This window comes from Carassius auratus, unplaced genomic scaffold (assembly GCF_003368295.1).
Source record: "Carassius auratus strain Wakin unplaced genomic scaffold, ASM336829v1 scaf_tig00216984, whole genome shotgun sequence".
Lineage (NCBI taxonomy): Eukaryota > Metazoa > Chordata > Actinopteri > Cypriniformes > Cyprinidae > Carassius > Carassius auratus.
The window spans coordinates 68,298-82,866 of NW_020528836.1; the positions used below are offsets into that span (position 1 = coordinate 68,298).

At 38.2% G+C, this 14,569-nt stretch overlaps 2 protein-coding genes across 2 annotated transcripts; both read right to left on the reverse strand.

The window, feature by feature from the left end:
- Window positions 1-7,203: 7,203 nt before the first annotated feature.
- On the reverse strand, window positions 7,204-10,668 carry LOC113099637 (calcium homeostasis modulator protein 5-like). Its single transcript, XM_026264517.1, has 2 exons — window positions 9,314-10,668; window positions 7,204-8,932 (listed from the first exon to the last, which is right to left on the reverse strand). Exons 1-2 carry the CDS (start codon window positions 9,854-9,856, stop codon window positions 8,546-8,548), a joined length of 930 nt encoding a protein of 309 aa, XP_026120302.1. The 5' UTR covers window positions 9,857-10,668; the 3' UTR covers window positions 7,204-8,545.
- A 161-nt stretch (window positions 10,669-10,829) lies between these two features.
- Window positions 10,830-14,131, reverse strand: LOC113099639 (calcium homeostasis modulator protein 6). The gene is made up of 2 exons (XM_026264519.1): window positions 13,384-14,131; window positions 10,830-11,459 (listed from the first exon to the last, which is right to left on the reverse strand). The coding sequence occupies exons 1-2, from the start codon at window positions 13,921-13,923 to the stop codon at window positions 11,031-11,033; spliced, it is 969 nt and encodes a 322-aa protein (XP_026120304.1). The 5' UTR covers window positions 13,924-14,131; the 3' UTR covers window positions 10,830-11,030.
- Between the last annotated feature and the right edge of the window lie 438 nt (window positions 14,132-14,569).

A 14,569-nucleotide genomic window follows, 5' to 3' on the forward strand; every position in this document is an offset into this window, starting at 1 on the left:
TTCAGTTTTCATGAATGCACAGTGACTGCCAAATTTCAAATGGAAAAGCAAAGTCCGTTTGCAGCTGTATTTTCCATTTATTATGAGTAATAAGCCTCTCATATTGATCAAATACTGCATCATAGCAGCTTTACAGTATTAAATAGGAAAATAGTGTGTAATAATGCAAAGAGACAACAGTAAACACTCAGTTTTCAGTTAAAGTCAGTTCATCATTGATTCAGTGATGTATCGTCCCTCTGTGCGATCAAGTCGATGATATGGCTTGATATTAATTGTCCCAAACTAAGGAAAACCAAAGAACCGAAACTCCATCGGTGACAGAATGGAGAAAAAACCTTGGGAGAAACCAGGCTCAGTTGGGGTCAGTTCTCCTCTGACCAGACGAAACCAGTAGTTCAATTCCAGGCTGCAGAAAAGTCAGATTGTGCAGAAGAATCATCTGTTTCCTGTGGTCTTGTCCTGGTGGTCGTCTGAGACAAGGTCTTTACAGGGGATCTGTATCTGGGCTCTAGTTGTCCTGGTCTCAGCTGTCGTTCAGGGATGTAGAGGTCCTTTCTAGGTGCTGATCCACCATCTGGTCTGGATAAGTGCTGGATCCGGGTGACTGCAGTGACCCTCTGATCTGGATACAGACTGGATCTCGTGGCTACGGTGACCTCGGAACAAGAGAGAAACAGACTAATGTTAGCGTAGATGCAACATAAGAATAAGTACATGAGGTGTTACTAATTACCTGTTATGTCTGTTTTTTCACTGTGTTGCACGTTACCTGCCAAAACTCAAAGGGAATCGCAATTACTTTAGCAATTTACTTTAGCCTCACATGGAAAACTGTCAATTTTTGCTAGAGGTGGTACCATACTATGGAGCCAAATGCTTTGAACAATGGAGGTTAAGGCACTACTAAAGGCAGCTGCCGCTCCGAGAGATGCGTGTTAAAGAACAGACAGTGCAACCCGGATCTCCCTATATTCTTGGCACCTCACACAATAAATAATTCTGTCATTTTTACCCCAAATGCAACTACTATCCCCTGCTAACAGTTAGAGCCACATGGTACTATTGGTCAATATTCACCATTAACCAAATGCTTTTCACCTGAGGAATAAAATATAGGGTAAGATGCAAATAGGTAAATAAGAGTAGAACTGCAATGTTGTTTTGCTGACGGGCATCAGAGTGCATACAGTGAGAGATTAGGGGTAAAACTACAGAATATATCCCAATAAAAACATGCCCCATAGTATAGTCCCACGCTTGACACAAATTGACAGCTTTCTGTGTAAAGCATCTGTAATTCAAATGCTTTTCAATTGCGTTTGGACTATGTCACAATGTATGCGTCCACATGTGGAAAAATGCAATTAAATATACAATTTGCAATTTATTTGGAAAATAGTCCAGAATATCCTTACCTGTCCATTGATTATGATCAATGTCTGAGAGATCTGCTGGCATTTTTAAATCGCCATGACAATTGGATGGGGTTTTGTGGACTCTGCTGGGTTAAGGAATTCCATGTTTGTTCCAACCTTTAAAATAAGGGGAAAAAAAAATTTGTTATATATAAACAGAATATGATATAGTGATTGGCTGAAAGGTGTGCTTTCAAACTGTCCAGTTCCAGTTATTATAAATCACAGTTTTATGTTAATATGCTGGCTATATCAAACACACACAGTCACTGGCACAGATAAGGGAGATCACACTGCATGCGCGCACACAGACATTTCTATGACAAGTCACGCAGGTACGGGGTTACTCCGCAGCTTTAAAACAGTCCATATATAAACACTTATAGATGTACCAAAGTGATAAGGACAAGTCAAAAACACGAGCTGGAAAATTGGTATAATATGATGTTTACGCTGCTAAATTAGGTAAGTTACATTCTGAACACAAAGTTAGCTTTAACTATAGCACGAAATACAAATATATGTGCGTTTAAGTTACGTAAGGGTTAACGTTAGTTGATTATAACAGACAAGCAATTATGTAAAATGTATAATAAACACGAACTTACCGTTAGACGCATCAATAAGACTGCACTCGACGAGTTATTCTCTCACAAATGTATCCATGTGCTTTTCTGACAGGAAAAAACACATTTTGAATTATAATTTGTATGTAAAAAGACTTTATAAACAACAAAAGCAAAACACCTCACTAACGCGTCCTAAGTCAATCGCTGTGCGTGCGCGCACTTTGAAATGCCCTGAGACGTCGATTCTTTTCCGGGAAATTTGTTCGAGAATTACTGAACCGGTTTATTTGAACTGGATCGTCGGTTCTTTTAGACCTGCAGTCCGACTATATTGTACGTAATTTGTATGATTTACATGTCGATATGGACAACTGCAGGCGTTTAAATTAGAGCAGAAAGTCGTATTCACTTTTTGAACTCATTTGACTCACTTAAATGTTAAATTCGGTTTTCAGTGTCAGAAACGACTTTTTCCTCTATTTTCACAGGTATTCGCATATTTCAGCCATCCGTCACTGTCTGAAACTTAATAAAACTATTAATCTGTCGTCTCACGATTATGCGAGTCACGTAACGTAGGTTGGCCGTTTAACAGTTCATCATTTAACGTAAATAATGTTGGCCTGTAGACGTTTAACAGTATTGTTGCCGCAAAAAAAGTTATAATTCTGCCAATTTAAAATAATTATTAATGAAAACATTAAATAAACTTACCTTAAAACAGTTGAAAGCCGTGGCTTTGCCCCGTTGTTCTTCCAAAATGACAGTTGGGGAGCGATTTAAACATCTTCAAGGCGCGTTAAATAACCCAGCGCTGACCTGAAACAACCCAGCGACGCAACCCAGCAGGTTTAACCCAACACCTGGTAAACTGAAACTACCCAAAAGTGTTTAAAAAGAAATAAAATAACCCAACAAAATGACCCAACAGACTCAACCCAGCATTTTGGGTTAAAAAATAACCCAGCCGTTTTTAGAGTGTACTGAAAGCGTTTTTTGTGCTGCAAATCCATTTATCCTTTGCTGAAATTTCCGTGTCTTCGTGGAGAGAGCGCATCATTTTTGGAGAATCATAGAAAGTGACAAAAATTTGGTTTTATTGTGAACCTTTTTTTTTTTTTATACGAAATTTGAATAGCATTTTCATTTATCGAATAAATGGAGCAGAACGAATATTCGAATGTTCGACTATTGGTGCACACCCCTAGTTTTAGCCTGCTTGATTTTTATCAGCATTGAAACACTTTGCTGCTCCAAGGCTATGGATTATATTTTTACTGGAATGAAGTGTCATTAATCACTAAACATTCCGTCCAATGACATCCTAAAATAATTCACTGTTGACAAGTTAACATTAACTCATTTGGATTTGGAGCTGGCTCCGACCTCCGTTTATACGTATCCGTTAGGATTCTTATTATCAGGGGCCAAGCACCAAAGGTGTTTAGGCACCTATTAGCCACATTTCCACTGTCGGGCCAGTGCGAGCCAGGGCTTAAAACGGACGGGGCGTGGCTAATAGTCTCAGGCCAGTAGCACCGAGGCCAGAATAGCACAGGGTTTCCACAGTTAATATAAGTTACTAAATAAATACGATTGTGATAGAGAATAAGAAGCTGACATCTGATTTCTTCAAGCGGTCATATTTACCATGTTTACTATGGTAATGTTAACCTTTAGCGTGCAGAGTCTTTTGCATTGTTTATAAATATTTCTGCCATGTATGGTGATTATAATTCACATCAGATCAAGTTATTGCAAAGACTCCTGCTGACTGAAAGTGAGTTTTGAGCTCAACTTATTTAAAAACAAAAAAGTGCTTATTGCTGGTGTTATTTCTGTTAACTTTCTGAATTGATCTGCAGCGCAAACTCTTTTTTTTATAAAAGCTCCCGAACAAAAATCATTAGGCTATTATATTTTGATGATAGGCTATGCTACGTGGAGCTAAACTTTCAGACAAGACGACAGATAAAATATGTTACTAAATAAATACACAATTGTGATAGAGAATAAGAAGCTGACGTCTGATTTCTCCAAGTGGTTGCATATACTATGTTTACTCTGGTAATGTTTAGTGTGCATAGTCTTTTACATCGCTTGTAAATATTTCTGCCTTGTGTATTGATTGTAATCCACATCGGATCAAGTTATTTTAAACACTCACTGCTGACTAAGAGTGAGTTTTGATCTCAACTTAATTGAAAAATCCTTTAATGCTGGTCTTAAAGCTGTAATTTTTCTCAAATGATCCGCGCTGACGCTCTCCAGATGCGGAGAAACCCCGCCATTGTTCATAACCACTCCTCTAGCCCCAGCTGGCCCGCTTTGGCCCAAGGTTTTCGTTGGGCAAAAAAACCCTGGCCGTTGGCCCAGAGGAAGCCCCGAACGAGACACAATCAAGCCCCGCAAGTGACAGTGGAAACGCGACTGACCCTGGCACGCACTAGCATGCCCGGTTAAAGCCCTACAGTGGAAACACGGCTATTGTATCCGTTAGGATTCTTCTTCTTCTTCTTCTTATTATTATTCTTCCGCCGAAAGATTATGGCAGCCCATAGAACCGCTTGCGGGAAAGTTGTGAAATTTGGCACACTGATAGAGGACAAGAGGACAGTGTCAACATTAACCTTAGCAAATCTGAAGTCTCTAACTCCAACTCTCTAGCGCCACCACTTGCCCAAACCATCAGAAATGTTAAGCTAGTAACATTATAACCATAAAGTACAGAAGGAACATTATAGTTTAATCTCAATCCTTGGCTCATGGCAAGTCGGATAAACCCCAAAATTCACCAGTTTTCGGTCAATCTTACCTGTAAATGAGTCTGGGTAAATGGACTTGCTTCTAGTTCATTCTTCTGTTCCTCGCCGTAGTCTGTCATTTTTTTGTCACAAATGTCTATAGATTAGACACTGCATGAAAGAAACTTGTGCTAAGGCCCAGCTGTCATCTATGTCATCTGCCATCACCAGTAATGTCTGAGCTAGGGTCAGAGAGGCGTAAGAAATAACATTCCAATTTGACTTGCTCTGCTAAACACAATGGTACCATTGTAGTAATTCATGTTGTCTCAGTCTTGAACCTGCTACAAAGATTGTACACAAAATATTGGATAAAAATAAACGTGTGAAAGGGTAAATTCTGGCATAGATTATAAAGCCTGTCGGTCCAATCCCGACTGCCGCTCCTGTCTCCACAATCTAAGTTTATGTAATTTGTCTTAATGTAATTTAACAAAAAACAAAAAACAAAAAAACAATAATTGAAATATACACGTGAATTAATACGAATTAATGTGATTAATGTAATTATTAGGTTTTAAAACCTCCTAAGAATCTAAGCTTCGAAGAATAAATTTATAATCATCTTTTCTTTTCTTTTTTACTTATACATTTATAGTTTAATTGATCTATTTAGCTGGGCGTGTTGCCCATTGAACAAACCCTTTCACAGTATGAATCGGTATTTATGACACTGGATGTAGAGTAGTTTTATTGTTTGTGTGTTTATTTAGTGTACAGACAAGAACAAAAATAAAGGCTTTTCCTTATTTTGGATATGGGTTTGTTTACAGTTCTAACCTGTCAAGCCTGCTGACATCAATTAGACAAGTTTGACACTTTAGCTTCTGGATACATTCTAGCTTAAATAGTATTGTACACTCTTTAAAGAAATGGTTCTATTTAGAACCACAAATGGTTAAATCACCCACTTCATATTGAACCCCAAAATAGTTCTACATAGTTTTGGTAAAAGTTTCTATTGGCCAAGTATAGAACATCAGGGTACTGCATAGAGCCTCAAGGAACCCCCCCGCCCCTTTAAAGAGTGTATACTTGCACTGGCTGTTATTGTTTCAGGTAGATCAGCTTGACCACTGCCATCATGGCACACCTTCACCTTGTAATGTTAACCAGAAATACATTGAATTGGTAATTTACCAGCTGAACAAACTAGGATGGTCTAGACTGCCTTTGTCAGCAGGGTAGATGGGGGTGAAATTGCAGTATTTCTGTCAAAGTACATTCATAATATTTGTACAGTCATAATAAAAATGCAAATATTAGAATATATAGTTACATAGATCAAGGCAAGAAACTGGAGCAAAAAGTATTAACATTCAGTACAAAATTGCAAACACAGTCTGTATGTACATATGTTACTTTTGTATGCACATGCATAAACAATGTTTATTTATATGTTACTTTTAAATCAATTGAGGCAGATGGACTGAGTGTTTGTTATTGTAGTTTTTGCCATTGCCCCTATCCTTTAAAGGAAAGACCTTGAGTCAGGCTCAGACTCAGATTTGTACACAAGGGCAATGCTCTGTGGCTCAGACTCAGTTCCATTGTCATTAGTTATTATGCTACATTTTGTTACTTCGTTCCAAGCAATATTTTTTGCACACTTAACTAACTATAAACAGTCTTACATTGAATAACAGTTTAATATACATTAATATAGTTGTTGGCATATGTACTTCTCTTTCACAACAATGCAGGAAAAGCATACCACAAACATGTCTGAAACCACAACCTTACTATGTGTAATATTTATGACATTATATTGTAATTGGTCCTGGCCCTTTTTTATTGTTGTTGGTTTTTAATTTTTTTGCTAAGATAAACTCATTTTGATCACAGAGGCCCATTCAGAACTAATCTCTGGGTATAAACTACTGAGGAAATGAGTGTCGGGGACACTGCATGTGGTTTCCTGTTTGTCAGGTCTTCTGCTTAAAACCTACAGAGGAAATAAGAAATGTGGTTTCCATGTTCTAGATTTAGTTGGTTGGCATAAGTACAATGAGACCTTATTGTAGAGGTAATCAATATTGTGCTGGACATTTACTTATCAATACTATACAGAAGTGCATAAAAGTTGCACACTGTCTGTTTTATAAGAATATTGTGAAGAAGGTTTTAAAATGTAGATAGGCATAAGAGAGCTATTGATTCAAAGAGTGCACAAGGTAGGGCTGGACGATTATGGCCTAAAGTCAAAACCTCGATTACGATTAATGAACGAATTCTGTTTAGTTTTTTTGCCCTCCTTGTTCACTTACAAGGTTTGTACTGTAAACAGGGCCATAGTTGGGGTTTGCGGGGCCCCGGTTCAGGTTGTACCAGTGGGGGCCCTGTTTGAAAGTGTTTAATTTGTATGTTCGTTCTGTTTATTTGTTCATCAACACGCCCGCCACGTCCCAGAATGCAACGCGGCGCCCAAGCCCTATAATGCGCGGTCACTTTAAGAGACAATGAATGCATACAATATAATACAAATACGATTTTTTTTCTCAACTGTTTACTTTAACTTAAGACATAACTGACTGACAGCACAGCACACGAGTAACCAGCTATTCAGTTCAGCTTTTCCGAGTCTTGTGTTTGAATGCTTTAAAGTCTTTTGAATGGTTACATTTGCAGAGTGGCAAGGCTTAATAACGTGAAAATTATACGCTTTCACGACGACACGCAGCAGCGTTCTGTCAACTGTCCTGAGCGTCTTTTTATACTGGCCTCAGCCAGACGGTAGAGATCGACTATTAAAGTTGGGATATTTTTTCCTATTGAAAGAACGATCATAGCTCACTATCAGCAGTTATTTTATCTATGTTCGTAAAATTTCTTACATATTATTGCTCGGTGTAAGAGATAAATAAAGATTAAAGGTAAACAGTACCAGTACGAGTGATTGCGTGTTTGAATTAGTCATACCGTCTCTGACTGTTATATTTTTTGTGAAGCTGGGGGTTGTAAATAGCCTAGTTCCTTCAAATGTAGAAAAATATGTTATAATAGGTTTTGAGATTCGAAGATACTTTAGTGATAAATCACAGGACAGCGCTGACATCTGCATTCCTCCGTGCGCACGATCTTCATAGCTATGCAGCTGCGTGAACATGGTAGCTCTATATAATAATACACATCCCATCGTCTAATTGCTTGAACGTCCAAACCATGAAACAAATACAACTGACAAAGACTCAAGGCTCATCGCTCGCGCACCATCACTATGTGTTGAACCGGCGTTCACCTCCGTGTTTTGCTTTTATGCCACTGACTGGCAGAATCATGTGGCTACACGCGCTTTTAAGGGGGAAGTATTAACAGGAAATAATCGAAATAACCGACATGGAAAAATTACGTCGGTTAGAGGTTCTAAATTTCGGTTTCGATTACTTTTTGATTAATCGTCCAGCCCTAGCACAAGGGCTAAATGACAATTGCCCTGAGAATGTGATTCATTTTTTGACATTTTTAGTAGTATGCTATCCAAATTGGATGTTGTTACTAAAAGTGTCGCTCAAATGTGTGAAACCCCTAGGGCTTGAGGCCTGTGTTGGTTTACTGATATAAAAGTATTAAATTACACAAAGTTTGAATAGTACTACGACCACTTCCTCAATGGGTAAAACAACATTTCCAAAAACTGTCAGAACAGGTATAGCTACCAAACAAAAATGTAATTCTGTCTTGATTCACAGTGGCTTTTTGTCTTCCAGGTCAACTTAAAAATGTTCTCTCTAAAGTTACCAGTCCATGTAGTGTTCTATACCACCTCTTTGCCATCTTCCCCCTCCATAAAAAGTTGCTTCTCAGGGCTGTCAAGATAAGTGCACTCTACATATCTCTGCAGTGTGCTGTAGTATTGTTCGTATTTCTTAAAAGTGTATATAGTAGAGATCTCCTTCCAGGCCTTGTGATTTGGTAAGGGAAAAGGTTCGGGACTTTTGTTGTCGAAGAAACTCTTGAGGTTTCTCTCTGCCAGTTTGGTAGCATAGTTTTCTGCAAACAACTCAAACTGTTCCTTTTCCTTCTCCATGTAGATCTTCTGGAAAGTTAACTGAAGGTAGCTTACTTGAGAGCGACAGTTTTTAAAGCAATTCCCAATTAGCAAAACTGTTGCCGATATGATAATGATGGACCAGCCGAGGATCTGCAACAATAGATTGATCAGTTGAATGTTATAAGGTAGAATAAATTATACGTTTTTATAGCATTTAACTATTATTAATGAAATTTAGCAGGCAAAAAAGGTAAACTCAAGTTGGGAATGTTTTAGCGAAGCATGATGAAGTCACTTTCAAACGGTTTTCTGTTGATCAACACAGTGATTTCTTTGACCAGTTTGAACCTTTTGCAAAATCTCCTATAGAGGGGAAAATCTTTCACCATCAAGATGCAAAATTCCCAATCACATCGACTGCATTTTGCCTGTGCAAATTCACCGAACAATGGTAAATGTGACTGGATCTTTTAAAGGATTCCAGAAAAAAAAGTGAAAAGAAACATTTCAGCATTAACCGTCTGTGCTCACCTGTGACTGGGCTCTCAACATCAACAGCAGTTCCGTGTTTTCTTTCTCAGGAAGCTGGGACTTGCTGCAGGGCACTCTGGGCAACTCGTCCTGGCATATACGGGTCTTGTTTTTGCAGATAATTTGCACCACCACATTTTCATCCAGGCCACTAACAGCACACTCATAAAAAGTTCCATTTAACAGTGCTACACTAAGCCACATGACAGGGGCCATGCAGGCTCCAGACAGCACTTTTACAATCACTTTTGTGCATCCCATGAAGTTACCCCTGGGGCAGAGTTTGGAAGGGTTGAGACAACACCCTGTATATAACCGCCAAAGACGTGTGCAAACAAAGAGACCAATCATCAGCAAGACAACAGCAGGGCCAAGCAGAAAAGTTAATCCATAGGCAAAATTCTGACTACGGTTGCATGGACAATGGAAAGACACCACGGCAAAAATTCGTTCACTACCTATTGTCACAGCAGCCATGAAGCAGTACCCGATAGAGGACTTCTGATTGGTGAGGAACTTGAGTAGAGTCTTAAACGAATCCATTGCTGGTACAGGTGTGGGCGCAACACTCCGAAGTCGATGAACATAAATGAAACGTATATGATTTCTGCTATGGAACTCCTATTTCTCGCACTCTTATTATCACTGTTTTCCACACCTCCTTTATATCCTTTTGGCTTCTTCACAGCTCGTCAAATCCCTCCCCAGTCCATCCTCTGCCCCCTCCCATTTAGTGAAGGGCCATGACCAAAACCAGCTCATCAAGTTCCACAAGTCACAACAGAGATGTGTATGGGCACATTTACACATACATCACGCAACCGCAGTCAAACAAAATGTTATCCCAACAATGCAATTGATGTTTAAGTAAAAAGCTGAGATTTGTAACGGACATCTTGCTTTTTTATTATTGGAATGCCTGAATCTGGAGGTTTCCAGCAATGGAATTTGAAAATCAAGAGACTGGAATAGCAGATTAGTGCGTGTTAGGTCAAACAAAAAGGTGTATTGCAACATAATGCTTTACATTAGGAAAAGAAGTGATTTGTTCTGGTTATGTATAAGAAGACAGTTTCTGTTCTGCTCTGGTCTGGTGCCCACTGTGTTGCTCTGCCCTTCTCCAATAAAGACTCAGCTTTAACGCTAAGTGCAAATGGTGTAACTTAATGATTATTGATTTGTTTGTTGAGTGAGTTTTTAGCAGTGTAATTTTCAAATTGTAAGTGATTATTTCATGAAAAAAGGCATTAAATATTGCCTGTTGAAATATGAGTTCACTAATCATCATTGTGCATGACACAAGAATAAGTAACACCAAATGTCTACGATATAATGTAACTCTTTCTTTGTACAGTCCTTTAGAAATGGCCAGGGCACAGCTGTTACAAATACAATTGAATGAGGAAATCTCTTTAACCTGTTTATTTAAAAAAAAGTTTTTTATTGTTCATATATATATATATATATATATATATATATATATATATATATATATATATATATATATATGCTGAAAAACAAAGCTAAAATCAAATAACAAAAAACAAGAAATGTAAAAATCATACAGTTATTGACAATAAAAGCTAAAATAGCAATATAGGATAACAGTGAACTGACAGTGTAATATATAGGCACAGAAAATAAAGAAGCCATTAGAGCTCAGGTTGCAACAATAACAACGTATACATAGCATGAAAAGCTGTCAACTAGACGGCGTCTACAGGACCAGTTTGCTCTCATCCACAAAAGCAAGTGCTGCTGGGTTTGAAAGATCATTTTCAGATCTCACAGAAACCCTTACTACTGGATTTTCAAGGTCCTCACAAGTGCTAACGTACTTGTGCAGGATGCTGTAGTATTCGTCCATACTTCGGAACTTGTAAAAAGAAGATATCTTCTCCCAAGCATGTCTGGGTGGACTCTTCATAGGAATGGGTTTGGTTAAATCAAAGAAACTTGTTATGTTTCTCTTTGCCAGTTTCTCAGCATGCTCAGCTGTATAGCTGTCCAAAATCGCACTCTCCTTGTTAGTGTACATCCTCCAAAACTTCAGCTGCATGTAACTGATGGGAGAATAGCATCTTGCTGTGCACGTGAGTAGAAAGGCGAACGTCATCACAGAACCTATCAGGATCCAACCAAGTACCTAAAAGTATTTTCCAGAATTATTCAAATATTAAGAGACATATTTATTTGTTGAAAAGATTTGTTAAAGCACAGATATCCCTATGTGTGTGTGTATATATATATATATATATATAAAATCTTTTTTTAAAGATGACTGAGGACCTTATGAATGCAAACAACAAGGTATGACTTTCTGTAGACCTGCTAAAATAACCATTTTACCTAAAAATGAATAGCATTTAGGCTTCTGCTGTAAAGACCACTCCTAAGAAATGTGTCTTTGTTCTGAAAATGTGAATGAGACAATCCCATTGTGTGAATGTGAATGAGACCGTATCATGATGGACCCCACCCATCCCTCCCACAGTCTCTTCCAGCTCCATCATCTGGAAGATGATACCGGAGCATCAGAGCCTGCTCTGTCAGATTGCTCAACAGATTTTTCCCCAGGCTTTGAGAGTCCTGAACACCCTCCTCTGAAACCCCACACAAACCTCCTACTACCTGAAACATGGACCATCTCACCCCCTCCACCCCCCAAGCTTACCACATCACAGAAAATCTGGCTGAAACTCTTTTTTGAAACCTTTGCTTGTGTGTTTGTGTGTGCTACCCTCAGGTGAGTGGGCCTGTACAAACCACCTATAGTAACATACTCTCCTCTATGTGCACTACAGACAATTTTTAGACACACTGCTGTGTGTACATAATCCCCAAAAAGTGTTTACATGCTCATGCACTACAAATAATCTTGCACTGTTCCCCAGCTGCTTGACTTACGCTGTTTCTCTTTGCACATGTACAGTATCGTGTGAAGCATTTGTATAGTCTGTATTTTTTAAGTTTATGTGTATGCAAACATTTATATATGGAATATTTATTGTCCAAATCTGTCAGTAGGTAAGTTTTATAGGTTTATACTGTTTTACTTAATTGTACATCTGTATTTATGTATAACACTGTGGCCCTGTGAGGCAACACATTTCATTCCCCTGTATGTCCACACATGTAGCTGAATGACAATAAAGCTAAACTTGACTAAACAATTTACATTTAAAAAATATTTATTTCTTGTAGACCAAAATATTTGTTGTTGTTTATGACTACGACTTATGGACTATAAGTGAGTCATCAAAAGTCTGCGAACCCAGCTATCAGCAAACGTAATCAGAATTCTGGGTAACGTTTTTTCAAACGTTCATTATTCCATTAAAGTTAAAATAATGTTTATTTAAAGTAATCTGATCTTTAATGATGTTCTCAAAACATAATTTATACATGGATTTTTTTTTCTCAGACATTTTTCAACTTTTTTTATGCGTCACTAATTTCTAACTTTCCCATAACATTTTCAAAACGATACAATGGAATGTTCCCTAAACGTTTGCAAAATCGAGAAAAAGTTTTTAAAATATTTAAAAAAAAATCTTATTTCGAATGTTCAGAAAACATTCAGAATTAATGTTTTCATAACTTAATAGGAACGTTGGAACAACGTTCTAATAACCTTTTTATAGCTGGGAACGTTCCTTTATTTCCCTGAAGCTCCAGCGATTTAATCAGTGTCAGTGCATTGAAGAACGAAACTATTGCCATTATTTATTATTAAATTACAGATTTTGCTACACATCACAAATACATTACAAGAACGGTTTTTAAATGTCTTTAAACACAAATCTTAACGTATTATCACCCCTTCAATTTCTGACAAAAAATCCTCTCAAAAGTCGACCCCCCCTGAAACTCTGACTGAGATGGGCCTATTGAGTCCAAGTCAGCTAACAACTAAAATTTCTAATCTCTATCCGAGTCTTGGCAAGTATAGGTCTCTGCAGGAAAGTCTCAGTCTTGGATTTGAGATTTAAGTGAAATTAGGCTACTTAATTTTTTTTCTCGGACAAAACTAAAATGATGCCTTGTCTCAAACTTGGCTCAGTGCTCACCTGCGACTCTGCGCGTATGATGGACAGCACCGCCATTCTCTCACTCTGCGGAATAGTGGTGCCATCACACGGGAACTTGTCCAGCTCTGTCCGACAGTGAGGATACTTTTCGTTGCAAAGCTGACGTCTAAAAAGTGTAATGTTGGCGCCAGTCATTGAGCACTCGAAATACACCCCTCTGAGAAGAGCAACTGCGATCCAGCTGAGAGGCGCGACAATTGCAGTCGTGGTGACTTGAAGAAAAACACACAAGAAGCCCATCGCGTAATTTAAACGACATAGCTTCGATTTCCTAAGACACAGACCCGTGAACAGTTTCCATGTTTTACTGCTCAACATGTAACTTAAGATGAGCAGTGCAAGCGCGGGTACGAGGAGACAGACGTTCCCATAAACGAAATTCCAATCATTGCAAGGACACTTAAAAGCAAAGACCGAGAAGATGTGCTCGCTACCAGCAGTTATAAGAGCAATCAGTCCGAATCCTAAGTTGGTCTGCTGTTTCTGAGTGAAACTAAGCAAAGATTTTAACTGATCCATGCCTGCCAGCTGACGACCTCTTTGTTCTCAAGCAATAAACCATAAGATGACACTCTTAGTTCCGTTATGAGACACTGCGTGTCACCTGCAGGCGGACGCGCAGTAAAAGCATACAAAGTGTTGAGCTTAATTTAAGAAAAACAAGTTAATGTTTGCTTTTCAGCTGTAATAGGAAACTGACTTCATGAAAAATTAAGAAACTAAAGTCTACACACCAGTTTAGTTTAAATTCATTGCAGGCGAAAGTGGCACAGTGTGCAAAACACTTCATGCTTTCAATGACGTGTAAAGTTGCAATCTGCATATTATTTCAACCACAATCTAAAGCAGTGGTTCTCATTGAGGGGCCGGGACCACTAGAGGGCCTCAGCAAACTTCAATGATATAAATATTTTAATTTTTATTCATTTTAAAAGTCAAAGTAATATCATCTTAAAACTTAATGGGACTTGCCAAGTTTATAAATAAATAAAAATATTTTTTATTAGGCTATATTACAGACTGTCTGTTTATTCACTAATTATGTTATAAAACAACATATCAGATACCAAAATATACGTAACTTAAAACCAATAAGAAAATGTTTTTGCTGGTTTGCTCTTCATATTCAGCGCCTGTGGACACACATGATCCCACGCGCATGTGA